General features: G+C 38.9%; 1 protein-coding gene across 19 annotated transcripts in view; it reads right to left on the reverse strand.

Moving 5' to 3' along the window:
• LOC135144066 (coiled-coil domain-containing protein CG32809) overlaps positions 1–14,629 on the reverse strand; it is an 89,947-nt gene that overhangs the window by 71,507 nt on the left and 3,811 nt on the right. For 9 of the 19 annotated variants that reach the window (XM_064076023.1, XM_064076022.1, XM_064076021.1 and 6 more), the window contains exons 1-2: positions 12,712–12,897; positions 8,757–11,812 (exon numbers count right to left, since the gene is read on the reverse strand). In XM_064076023.1, coding sequence (XP_063932093.1) covers positions 8,757–11,778 — 3,022 coding nt within the window. In that variant the 5' untranslated portion in view covers positions 11,779–11,812; positions 12,712–12,897. The other 10 variants (XM_064076029.1, XM_064076033.1, XM_064076034.1 and 7 more) reach the window with 8 other exon arrangements.

The raw sequence follows: 14,629 nt of genomic DNA on the forward strand, positions 1-14,629 counted from the left end.
TTTACGTCCGTCACTCAGCTCAGAACACTAACTTTGGTGTTGGTATGTCATCAGCTTCCTTTATGCTTTTCTCTATTACCATAGATCGGCAAGTGTCTTATAATACGTCGAGCAAGAATTACAAGGATAAGACTATAAAGTGTCGAATATTTTCTATACTTACGAAGATGTAAAAATTGATGCAAATCTCAAGTTACACTTTTGATCGAAAGTAAACTCAGCGCCACGTACGATTCTTGTTCGTAAGGAGAAGCTTTCGTCCTCGTTACGCATTTCACAACAAAAATTTAAATTTTTCCTTTATCATAACGACATGAGCTTAAACATTATGAGACACAGTAGTCTCGTTATTTCGTTGTTTCTGTGGCAATCACCATTGATTAGGTAAATTCGTCTGAAAACGACAATCGCAAACAAAAACGGATGAAGGGTGGTACGATTTTATTAAAAAAAAACTGAGCAAATGAGAGTGACATAAACGTATTATTCCCATTGCTTATCATTTCTCCATGAGAAGCTGATTTTCTCATGTTGTCCAATTTTTTTAATAAAATCGTACGAATTCAAATATTCCTACTACTTTAATCCCTTCCAAAAACTGATAACGTTATCTCAAAAGATTTTGAAACAAATTTTCCATGGAACTCGCAATGTGATATGCTTTCTTTTAACCGTGTACGTACTAGGTTGATGAATAATCAAAGTTTCTACATCTCTGACAAATTATAATCGGACAATCGGTTACAAAAATTATACTAGGAAATCGTCATAAATTTTGACAATATACGATGTGATTTAAGGATTATAAACATCAACTAAAATTTATCTATTCGTTGCCTTGAATAAGCTGATAACGTGTCACCTCAACAGCCATTTACGTAACCAGTTGCGAAAAGCTTCATTTTGTATAACGAGTGTAAATTTTACTAAACGAGCGAAGCGAGTTTTGTAAATACACACAAACTACACAAAGGAGACTGATGACGCGTTTATGTAGAAGAGATTTTCTAATTTTTGTTATTTACAGATTAATTTCAATTTTGAGGAATATTGAATACCTCTTGTTATGGCGATAATATTTTATCAAATTATATAAGAGACCCACTATCGACATAAGAAACAGTAAAATTAACATCCAAGGAATACTACACACAAAAAACCACCAATGTCTAGGATCTGAAATAACAAAAACCAAGAGAGCACTTTTTTGCTGTCATCAGTTCGCGTAAAGTTTCAATCCGCTTCTATAATAATTCTGAAAATGTTTCAGATATTGAGTAGGCAGCTACCACTGCTGTAGTGTCTTCATTAACACCCGAAAAATTCAAGAGAGGTATGATCTAGCGTGCCAACGTTAATTTCTTTATTAATATATATTTCATAACTAGTTGTGAAAAATTAGCCATTTCAAATCGTCAATCCGTTTTGAAAACTTTCACTTTTCAAGTTACCTAAAATCAACAAAAAATGTACAAAGATTTTTATTGACAATCCAACTCGAAAATTCTTAACCAATACAATGGCAGAATTGTTTGAAATTTATCCAATGGCATTCACCGAAAAATTTTTTCAGTGAAAAAACATTCTTCTGTCAGGCAACAACACTGTTTTTCAGCGAAATAAATTATGTCAAATTAATTTGTCAAACTTGTCAAATGAACTTTAATAAAAAAAAACGATAATACAAATTACTTTTCTGTTGGCGTTAAAGGCATAATCTTCCAAAATACTGGCCACCTCGTTCATTTCGACTGCTTTATTTAGAGGAAACTTGCGTATTTCACAAAATTCTGTAAACTGCTTCCAAATTGAATCTTGCGTTCTTGCGGTCTTTCGGCACTGACTTTCTTTCACTGCATTTCGAATTTCATACACAGTCTTGTTACCAAATCTTGCTCCCACAATTAAGAAAATCAACCAGCAGCACACACAAAATTTGATGTTTAGAAATTTATTTACGTTTTGCCTTGTTGTTTTGTTACTATTTAAACTAAGTAGGTATGGTTACTCAACGAATATGCTAACTATAAATTATGTGAATTATTGTCCGTAAAAAGTAAATAAAAATTTTCTCTTTGGATTGTCAAGCCGAATATAACTCGTGATCTGATTTTTTCTGCAAAATTTGTGTGAAAATTAACTCGTAGCTGTTGCTTTTGGAAAATCACACTCGTCTCCTTCGTCGACTCGTGTGATTTTCGTCGCAACAGCTACTCGTTAATTTGTGTCACAAATTTTGTCGGAAAAAATCAGACCACTTGTTATATTATATTTGAAAAAAAAATCCCTAATTTATCCGATTTTTTTGTATAAGAAATGAAGCAGAAAACAGTGCGATAAAAAATTATAACTCCAAGTTAAACAGAAATATACATTCATTGGCATCCGATGAACGCTCATCGTCTAGATGACTTATTACACAACCAACGTCCCAGGGGCGGCTACAGACACACTGGACATAGCGAAATAGTAATTTTCAATATTTAAAAAATTATCCGGAAATTTGTGTCATAATTATCAAAACTATTTTTTTTATCTCGCTCCACTTGTATAAAATGTATCAAAACTTATCTCCACTTGCATCTAAAGATGTGTCTTGGAAATATGATATGTTATTTCTGATGAAATGCTGATAAAAGCCCTGCAGAGAGACCGATGGACCGAATCATGGCTGATTTAGATGTTTTGTTTACACCGTTGCCATGGAAACTACACGTCGTAGCCGCCTGATATGCGCCTGATACAACTGGATTGTGAGCCCGTTGCGACCGTGCTCTGGAGAATTGAGTTACTATCGCGGGTTTTAATTTTCATTCTGCGCGAACATGTATGATAAATATTTTTGGATAATCTTCTCGGTAATACAGACATCCGGAAACAACTACACACCGCTTATATTAATAATATTCGGGCACATAACGCAAGGGTTGACAAAAATCGCCATATTAATATAATCGCCGATTGATAATGTGCATAAAATTTTGTGGAGTGTTTGAATTGGACTTTATCAGATCATTTGAAAGAAGCAACGGTTTTTAAAGGAACGCCTAAAACTGTCCAAAATGAACTTTTAGATGCCATGAACACCGAAGGCAAAAAGGAGAAATCCTTTTTTATTTTTATTGAATGTATTTTTGTATTTAATTCCGCCACACAATTTCGTCTATTAATTGGTAATAACAACCTGTTTTATATCTTCATAATTAACTCATCAATCAAATTGTGTCCCCCCATTTCAAAAGGTCACCAGCCGCCACTGCAACGTCCCACCTCTAAAATAACTTTATAAGAAAAAACCTAATATCAATGCAAGAACAGAATTTCCCCTAAACCCTCAATAATGGATGTACTAAACAGAGCAGGACGCAGGGCGGACCCGGCGGATTCCCTTAGGTTCCATTAATAATGGACGGAATGTTGCAGCGTAATTCACACCTTCGGTTAATAATATCTTAAAGTTATCGCTCGTGTCCCCATCACGGGATGGCGAATCGATAACCTAGTAACTAATTCCGCCCCACGATTAGTGTAATTATAAGGTAGAAATTGGCGCGGAGTGTAATTTGGTTCTCCTCAAGCCAGTTATCCTGTTTGGCAGCGATCCTGTGGGAGCACGCGTCAGAATGAATATCCATCGAAGCGAGGCAGAATTCGTGGTTATACGCCCAGTGCACAAAATGTGAACATGTTAACGAGTGCCTCCGTTTTAAGAACAAATTTCCAAAAAAAAAAAGAGAAAAAAATCCCAGTTTTGATTTCTTCTTGGAACAACACAATTGCGTTAAATGTCGAACGAAGGACTTACTGGACGATAACGAGTATTAACTGAGCGTTCCATTAACTAATGTACATATGAAAGCAAAACCGACAACTTTTATTTTCACAGAACGTAAGCTCTCGGAACTACATCTTGAGAGTACAACTACTCAAACTAGATCTTTTAAATTCCCCCTTGTTTCCGTTAATTGCGGCATGGCAACGAAAAGAGAACGCTTCTAATCTCCAATTTAAATGCTAACAGACCTAACCTAACAGGGCGCTTCTTTTCGTTAAGGATGATGAATGGATCCGGAGCTTAAGGAAGTGAATCTTGATCATAAATACATAATGAATGTTAACTACGGCATAATTCGACACTAAAGGTTTTTACCGTTTTACAACGATCTCCGTCTAGCGACGATTAACAATGTCGCCACGTACCTACCCGGGGATGATGCAGTGAGACCTTCCCAAGGAAGTACGTCTCTACAAGTCTATGGTTCTTTTTCGAATTGGGAGTGTTTCGTGTTCATCGAGGCGCCACGGAAATCGAATCAGACAATAATTCTTGAGTCATTTGATTCTCGCTGCTGCTCACCTGTTTGTGAGTCTGTATGTTGGCAGGGGGTTGTAATATTTAAGGTGATACTGTGGAGCGCACGTGAAAACCTAACTAAGGAGAAACAGTCAAGTGTGGTAGATGTCGCTCGTGATTAATGCTTCTAAAGAAGTTCATAAAGTTAATGGAGCTCGTTAACGATGTATAATTAGAAGCGAGCTTGCTTTTGGGAGGAAAAACTACAATCAAAACAACTGTGAGCTCGAAAAATCAGAGGAAGTCGAAACTTCATATCGGTATTCAGAGAACTGCTAGATTATTGGAGAAAAAAGATAACAAAAAGTGACGTCTCAAGACGCAAATAATACCACCAACGTCGTTACTATAGTCGTAACGGCAAAAACTATGGACTAAACAGGATAAAGTTAGGGCAAAACTTGAAAACTTGAGGCGAACTTGTCTAAATTGTTGGCAGGAGTGGTTTAGTTCTTCTCTTTCTATTCTTAACTTGGCTTATCCATCACGTTATATTTTAGGAAACCCAAAGTACACACCGGTGCCTTTATATCCATCATCCGGCAACTAACTTGTTCGAACCAAGTTTCTTATTGGATCCATATTAAATTTAAGGTTATCCGTTGATGCTTTTAATGCTCCTTTACGATTGTATAACGTATACGTTTTCAGCGACTCAGTGCTTTTTATTTACGCAATGATAGAAGCACGCAAAGGTTATGTATTTATTGCCTTTCTTAGTGGTGATCGAACGAGAATAAATATTTGTCCTCGAGGACAACGCCGACATTTTTCGTCATCCGCAGATGGCGCTGATAATTCCAATTAAAACTTTTTTCTGTTCACTTAAATATCGCCGAAGGACCGTGAAGTTCGGATTAATTAACTTTCCAACCGAAACGATTGCCAATTACTGGAAAGATACTGAGAATAAAACGTCACTCTTCAAATTTCATTAATTATTCACTAGACAATGTCAACAGCGCCATCCGGGGCAAAAATTGACGATCAAAAAAAGAGAAAACAATAAATTAAGGATCGTGTTTACTACCACAGGAAACACACAATTACCTCCTTCTCTGCCAAACTTCCTCTTCTTTTTCGAACTGGAACTTTGCTTCTGGCCAGAGGATTTCTCGCACTTTTCTTTGTCCTTGTCTTTATTCTTCCACCGTATCAACATATTCGCACTATTTGCAGTTTACCGTCTTTCAATTAAACTCACTCATCGTGAAATTAACCAACAGCGTCTCAAACTTGACATAGGGTTGTTACTTAAAAAAAAAAAAAACACACTGGACGTTTTGCTTAATTAGCGTTCGAGCTAGAATAAAGCATAATGGCATCTTAATAGCTAAAGTCTGGTCGATTTTTCTTAATTAAAGTCTGCGAAGAAATTTCTTAAATACACTTACTTCCCTTCGCGAGTGAAAGAGGCGAAGATAATGGAGACCAAGAAAAAACCGATACGCTTTTAAATTAATTCAGGTGGTGTGAGTGAGAGATAATCAGGACGTAATGTTTCTGGGCAAATAAATCTCTATAAACTCGTGTGGTCGGAATTGAATAGTTAATAATAAAAACTAGGACCTCGTACGTCACTGTCAACGTAATTGTTTGTCATTAAAAGTTAAATTGGTGAAAAGGGGTCGCATTTTCGCCCGAAAATGTGGAGGGTTGGAGTTTGGACGTCATTAGGAAAGACGTCAAGCGTTAATTTGGAACAGACTTCAAAAATAACGCGGTTATTGGCGGAAATGAGGGAGGCAAACATGAGGTCTTTCACAGTCGGCACCAGTGCAAATGTGAAATATTTGCATTCGTGCCCTGCCATTTTCGCGCCAAAAACAACATATTTTCTAAAGCAAGACTAAAACACGGTAAGAAAATGTTTGAATGACCAATTTAAAATGCGCAAAACACGAGACGTTCAGTCTTTAAGCACGAGATTCTAGACTTCAACTTTTCATGTGGGCAGAGAAGTGTTTACGTTTGTCACAAATTTCTTCAATACCAAAATGAAGACAAGTTTTTCGCGCGATGTTTTTATTTTTTATTAATCATGTTACGGATTACTCCAATTTACACAGATAAACTAAATAAATGTACAAAAGACTGAAACATATAAGTACTCATGTTCCTAATGTATCTGAAAAGTATAACTTTAGAGGTACAAGTACTTTTGTGCGAAGAGTAACTCTTGGTTGAATAAATCGCGAGTACTTCATGAACGTCTTTAAAAAGGTTCCTTTTAAAATTACCAAAAAGCTAAAGCTCTTAGGTATCTGACGACTCACTATAACGAATGAGTACCTCGGCAGAAAATTTTTACAAAATAGAACCAAGAGCGTACACGATAATCGTTTCGAAAAAAGAATTTCAAAAAAGTTTCAACTGTCATTGCAAAATATGGTCCAGAGTCGGTACCTCCGTCAAAGTTTGACCACAAAAGACCTCATTTTAATGACTTTTTACGGACAGCCATGTACCATGCGGCCGTTGCTATAAAGTGACGAATCATTTTTCTGGTGCCGCCCGAAACTGCATTTAACCCCTTGCGTCTACAACGTAAGGGCACGTGTCCCTGACAGAATCAATAGGAGCCACATGTAGGCGTTCGGGCCTGCAAATTCGAAAACATCCCATTAAGAAAAAGGCAAAAAAAAAGCTGCGTATCCCTTGTGGGAAGCCTGCTTGGTCGTCCTGAAGTAGTGTGCGTATGTGTGATACTTACGCGATTCGATCGCCTCAAGTGTCGGTTAATATTAATGATCAGAGCACAAGTGTTATGATTATTAATGATACATGATAAATAGTTAGCATAGGTTTCGAAAACACGGATTATTAGCACAGTTAGGTTCATTAATTATTAGGTCGGTTCGTAGGCCGTACGGTAGTCCGTTGTAAGTCACAGTAGGCCGAGAGCGAGAACAGACACCGATGCAGCCACCTACTAGATTACAGCATCCGAATGACGTAACTGCAAGGATAATCGATAGAAGCGCTGCTGTCAGCTAGCGGCATCATCTGGAACTTTCGGGGTGAACGCCCTACCATCACGCCCTTTGCCCGGGATAAAGCAGGACGCGTTTTCGAGAATCTCTGAGGAGCGAGCAACACCCAGATGCACCCACACACGCCCAACGAGCCTTGGGTTAACGCTGGACCGCTTCTTTTGGGTGGTGCCGAATGAAAATTGAGAACGTTCCGCGACGCACCTGCTGTACATAAAAACCGCACGTTACGTGCAAAGAAGAGGACCAAGGACGACGACAGAACTTTAATGGGATGGGAAATTGTGAGCAAGAACATGAAAATGAGACTTTTACGCTGAAATATTGTTTTAATTCCTTCTTTGGCTTTATCACGCTCGCGGAACGGCCTCTATATCGGATAATGTGATCATAGAGGGTATTTTATGGTTCCTACTTTATTCATTAATCGCTCCTCTTGAACGATGGAACAGGGAGAGAGGCTCGAAAAATTCAATGAGAAGTTGTCAAAATAAAGGTCGCGATATGGTAATTTGCGTAATTTTATCTTTATTTCTCCTTACGTTTTTCTTTAATATGAAAACGTTCTAGGTCCTGTCGTGCTGAACATGGCTGAACCAAAGCGAAAGGATTCGCACTATGGTTGCGCGTATAGTTGGTTGCATAAACGTTAATACTATAACACAGTATACGTATCATTGATTTCCATACTGTGACTATAACGTCAATTTTGTACGATATTGCCACTAACTATTTTTGCTTTCATTCTTACTTACACGCAGGCACGCCCTTACTCAAGCCCCATCTTTAACAAACACTGATAACGTTATCGATACATCAGTTAGTCAACAGTCCCCATTTTTTTACTATTGCAGTTAAGCTAAATTTACTTATTCTAAAGATCAAAAAAAAAGTCAGCCGATTAATTAGATAACGACATATAATGTGTACTGAAAATAATAACAAAATAACTAGATTTAAAACCGATGGGGAGACAAAAAACCGTAAACGTCTATTGTATCCGCACAAATAGCATGAATCACCGAATTATTTACACTTACATAAGAGATATAGATATAGTACACCAATCTGCGCCAAAATCGAGAATTGAAAGAAGCTATTCCAGGTGACAAAAAAAAAAATGAGAAAATAAAGTAAATAAAAATTTATTTACACATTTATCGTTTAAGTACTTACAATACATAAAAACTCTTAAGTAGAACATAGTATCATATACTTGAAAAAAGTCCTATAGACATCAAAACATAAATATATCCTACAAAAATAGCAGCTTCAATTCAAGATTTTTCAGTCCAAGGAAGAAAATTCAACTATTGCACATTTCACAAATGGCACGGCATGGTCAAATGATACCAAGCGACTTGATCAAAAAATATTCTTCCTTGAACATTCTGCAACCCTTTACTTACCGAAAAAGGCACGTTTTTTCGTTTTGCTTTGCATAATCCTCTGAATTTCGCTTACGTCCGAGCCGCTTTCCGTATCCGATATTTGGTTGTTTCGCGTCTGCCGCGGCGGGGGCGGCAACGGTCGATTTTCGTAATTCGTGTCGTAAAAATATCGAGTGTTGTTACGTCTACCGACGTCGTTGGCACTCGACGTTAAGCGCGAACCGCGCACGAAATTGTCGCGTTGCCGAGGTGGCGGTACCGATGCGTTCTGTAGCTGACCCATAACGACACCAGTCTTGGGCGAGTCGTGGATTTGCCCATAAATATCGCAGTATTTATTTCTGACGGTGACCTGTTTTTGACCGTAGTTTGTGTCTGTTATGCTCTGGCGGGAAGAGTAGACGGGGTTGCGTTGGAGAGACAACTGGGAGTTGCTGAGGTACGTTACGACGTTGCCGTGGTCGTAATCGTCGAATTGGGGAACATTGGAGACGGGTCTGCGTACCGTCTGAGGTCGTAGACCGTAGATGTCTTGATGACGCGGTATCGAATCCATGGAGAGGCGTCGAACGCCCATCTGCGGAGGCGCCTGTCCGTAGAGCGGCTGCTGACGCGTCTCATCGTACTTCTGTGCCCTAAACTGCTCGAGAACTCTGTTACTGTAAAGAGGTTCCCTTTGGACATTATATTTACTATATCCATAAAGTGGTTCCGGCTGGACGAACACCTCATCGTCCAGGTCTGACTCGACTCTCTCTAGTCGCCTTTGGGGGGGATTTTGAGTGTAACCGTTTCTGGTAGGCCACGCCTGCTGAGCTGATTGTGAGTTTGAAAAACTCACTCTCTTGTTGTACGGATTTCCGTCGTAAATCACTTCTTGCTTCGTCAGACTTCCACGTCTAAATATGGGCCTCTGTAGACTATCGACCGATCTTCGTTCAGGATTATTCCTGATGAAGTTCTGGTCATAGACGAAATGCCTGACTCCATCCGTCGTCGTCAAAGCTTGATCTTCAGGAATCGATTGTTGTGGCGGTAACCGCCCATATTCCACATAATTCTGACCTCTGGTATCTCTTGGTAAACTCAAACTTCGCCTGCCAACCCTATGCGAGGACGGCGACAAACTTCTCGAACGTCTTAACTTTGCTTGGTCTTCGTAATAGCCGTTCATTTGTAACTGGTGTAACCTAGAATCTTCCTCTTCTTTTAATTTCTTCAGCTGTTTCCAATAGTACTCTTCGACGCTCTTTCTCACATCTTCTTTCTTCGGCGACATCTTCATGGACACCGACATTCGTAAATCCACAGGAGTGGACGCCCTAGGATTCGGTAGGACGTTGACGTAAGTCCTATTATCCAAAGGAGTTTGAGAGCGCTGCGGGACATGCACCAGTGCGTTAGTAACGATTCTATCAACTTGAACTTCTTGATTCTTCGGCACTTTGGGCGACACCGGAGGTTTGATCGTTACTACTTCGTCACTGGCTTTCGACACAGTACGCTTCGGTGGTGTCGGTGATCTCACATTCTTTAATAGCTCCGTAGCTATTATCTTCTCGGTGCTCACTTTGTTAGCAGGAATTGGCGACTTCACTCTCGGTTGAGGTTCGTAAATCTCGCGGTTCGGCGGCAGTTTTAACTTAGTACTTTCTAGCGAGAGCGATTTCGGAGGACTTAATGGGGGTCTTGAGTTCACTGGTTTTGTGTCAGCACTACGAGATATGCTATCGAAAACTGTACCTTGCGTTTCTTCTTGTCTCGTAGCGAAACTGACTTTGTCTGGATAATCTTTTCCATCGCTTTTGTTCAAATTCCTTTCGATCGTTCTAGGACTCCCTTTCTCGCTTTCGTGCGGATTTGGGGGTGGCCGTTCGGAGTTGATAGATATCGCCGCCTTTGGCTTAACCACGCTAATATTTTGGTAAGTTTCTTGAGCCCTCGGTGGAGTATCGCGAGCCGTAACGTCGTTCGGCTTTTCTGATTCTGCGCTGGTCGAAGAACTGGTATCAATGTACTTAACGGGAGTACTGATGTAGTCTGTTATCGTTGGTTTCGTCTTGCTATTATCCATAATTACGTAATTATCGTTTCTTTCGTCGTTAAAACTCTGACGAATCGAATTGAAATGGTTTACGTGTAAATGGGCGTACTCCTGCTCCAGCTCTCTGATCCTCTGTTCGTGATATTCTTGCATCCTTTGTTCCCTAATATTGTGAGGCCTCTGCGAATACAGATCTTCAATAGTCCTCTGACTAGGCGCCGTCTGTCGTGACGGCGATCGCCGATTGAAACTCGTCTCATTCTTTATATTATCATTGTAAACGATGTTATCGCCCGATTTTTGCTTATTCTTTTCTTCCTCTTTCTTTTTCTTATCTTTCCCAAACAACCCACCCAAAAATAACTTCCTGAAGCTGCCGACGCGTTTTCTGTCCTTCGGTTTACCGTCCATCGTAAAACTGGACAACTCTTTGGCTATTTTGTCGACACTCTCTTCAGATGCGGACGGTTGCAGGACGATGTTAACTTCCTCTACATCACTCGCCTGTGACTGTCGATTCACCACGTTCGAATTTTCATCTTTGGACGACCTTTTTCTAATAACAGGTTTGGGTTTAATAAGAGGTGGTACCAACTTGGCAGTCTTAGGGTAACCAAAACTTGCCGGCGTAAAAACTTCTTGCTTAGTATCTTCGGGAGGCGGAGATTCCACCTTGGATTCTTCTTTTTTGGGCTCGATAGGAACTTGGGTGTTTTTGTCGTCGCTTTGGTTCTGCTCTTTAGAGCTCTGCCGGGCTAAACTTTCGAAACGCCCTTTCAAATTGTCGACACTGTGCCGTTTACTTCCAGAACTAAACGAGCGATGCAGTTTGGCGTACGCGGGTCGATTGATAAAACTTCTCCTATTGTTCGAATCTCTGATCACTAAGTTTTCATTGTCTCCCCTATATATTTTGTGTATCGTTGTCACTGTCGTACTCTCCTTGATGTCGACGTGTTCACCGTCTTGATCTACGGGGTTGGCCGACGAGGTCATTTCGAATTATCGATTGGCTTGGCGATAGAAACTCCTGAAAATGAAAACAGAATTAGTGCATGAAGCAATAAAGGTGTTGTTTTTATTACAAGGTTTGCCGTTTTCGATGAATCGCGATAAAAAATGTTAGTCAAACGCAATATAGCAACAGTTTGCTATTTGCTTTAGTTATCTTATCAACTGTTATCTTTATCAACAAAAATGGGAGACGAAGATATATGAGGCGAGGCCTAATTTAAAAAAAAAATCGATTAATTTTTTGTTTTTATCGAATGAATATTAGATGCAATCATTAAAAACTGCCGTCTAGTTGGCACCGACCAAAGAACCTGTATGTCTGTCGTTTGCTACGCAGAATGAGGGATGAGAAAGGGGGGTGATCATCCAGCGTCAACTGAGAGACAAGTTTTTGTAGGTCCCACCTTACGTTAGAATATTAGCCGATGCGATAATGTAAACATTAAACATTATTTTTGTAAAACTGTCACGTTGCGTTGGATCCAAGTTCAGAAGTGTCACTCTTATCGCAGATTGAGAAAAAAAAAATGATTACGCAACAATTCTCATTTATAACAGTTAAATTTGAATAAAAAATGTACCTTTTATGACAAGAACGTTAGATTCGATTATTCTTCATAAACTGTACGTCGAACGAAATAAAAAATATATAGATCCAACCATATGAAAGATAATCGGAGAGAAAGCTCCCAAACGTACAAAATATTCGACAAGTACGCTAAATTACCAACCAAAATCCGAATTAGTCAGCTCCATCGAATAAATCACAAATCCGTGCACACTTATCCCGCAATTGCAGATTTTTCTCCGCACCACAACTCTGGCATACACCACATTCTGCACACACATGCAGTTATTAGAAGAATTTCATGTTGACTGAAGACTCGAGAGCAAATCGTCGTGAGTCACGCATACCTTTACAAACTGCAGCAGCTGCTCGAGGCACTAAGACGTGAAGAGTTGAAAAATCTTCAAAACACTAGGTGAAACACATCGTACGACTGTTTGCATCCGACTAGTGATAAGCACCTGGCCGTTTTGTAATCGAACTCTTATCAGACTCTCCCGGCCTACACGTATTTGAAGTTGCAGTGCATTGCAGACAGACAGAGAAGAAGTGACGCCTCAGGAGGTTGCAGTTTATTGGATCTTATTAGCCGTCATCGACTTCCTTGTCGATTAACATCTCCCGCGATGACCCCGCGCGGATTTTTCCGGGTCGAGCTCGGATTTTACGATTCGATTAAATGAGGGGTTTATTTTTGAAACAATAGATGCTGAATTAAAGAACGGATAAACACAGACATATGGCGAGGCTTTTTCGAACACGTGCCTTAAACTCCGAGGAAAATAAAAAGTTTGTTTTTTTATTACAGTTTATACGTACGGTTATTAATAGTTGTTTACGGGTAAATCTCTCATTAGGCGGATTTTCCCATGTCAATCACCTAAAACCACTCGAATTTAATTGAGGCCCCTTTTAAATTCGCGGTTGTTACCAGCACGTCAGCGTTGAGGTCAGTACAATTAAATTATTAAATAATTACCCACTGATAAAAGTATCGTTAAATGTTATCATAATGTCGTTTTGCAACGGTCTCGGCTTAAGTCGTGTGAAACTCGTTGTGTGGTTTATACCTACTTGCGTTTTTTTTTTATTGTGTCAAGCATAAATCAGATGAAAGGCAGGCACTGTTTCAGCGGTAATGTTAAATGTAAATAGACTATTGGTTTGCCATTTATGGAGCTTTTCGGAATGATTGCACACTCTTCAAGTTGTTTACTTTTGATTTACAGCGCTTGTAAAGAAGTTATACGGCGGAAATCTTACTGACAGACACACTTCGCAACATCTATTCATAATAGTTATAACTCGTGGAAATTTCATATCCTTCTCGGACCACATTCGAACAAAATTATTTTTCAACAGTTTTGAGAAAAGTATAGCAATAACAATAATGTTTACGCTTTCCACAAACGAAAAGAACTTACAGTTTTTAACGTTATAAAAAATAAATCACTTGCAAAAGACTGTTTAAATGCAAAAAAAAATTTATCACGCGCTCTTTGACTCACTCAGTATTTATTTACTTGTTCCAAGTAAAACCACCCATTCAGTAAGTTGTTTCCTAAACATACGACTTAATTTTTTCATTTTGTTTTAGTATACTAAATAGTATTGCTTAACCACCGTCGGTAATGCTGGTTGCATAAACACTCCAAAGTTGTGTAAAATTTTCCAATAACATTTTTCATAATAAATATAAAAAATATATATGAAAGACGTTCGATCGACACGGAGCAACTGCTGCGAAAAATTAATTTACTTTCCACACCAATAAATTCCGAACGTTAAAGGCAGAAAGAAAATTAATTTGTATGGCGGCGATTCGAGCCGAACGCGCTGCATTTTTTTGCTTATTTATTATTTTTACGAAAAAATTAATTTCCAAGTAAAGTACCACGCCACAAAGTAAAATTTGTCACACGTCAGTCAGCAAGCTAATAGCCAACATTTTTTCTTTATTTACTAATTCAAATAAAGGCTGGAGGAAACATAAACTAGTTTTACTGGTGTTAACTAACTGCACTTATTAAGTAAACCATGAAAGGCAGGAATAATTGTGGAACTCAATGACCGTGGGCTCTTTTTGAGTTAATATGTTGCTGCTATTCTTCAGTAAGTAAGCTTCGAGATGTTGAAAGCAAAAAGGTGCACGGAAATAGAACGCGTTATATAGCGTTTTTTATGCGATGCAATTTTATATTTTTTGTTTGAATGTATGCCTATGAGATGCGTGATTTTCATAAAAAAAAAACTCCCATTTGAAAC

Source organism: Zophobas morio, unplaced genomic scaffold (assembly GCF_036711695.1).
Source record: "Zophobas morio isolate AGI-343-1 ecotype UQ-CSIRO unplaced genomic scaffold, CSIRO_AGI_Zmor_V1 ptg000081l, whole genome shotgun sequence".
Classification (NCBI taxonomy): Eukaryota; Metazoa; Arthropoda; class Insecta; order Coleoptera; family Tenebrionidae; genus Zophobas; species Zophobas morio.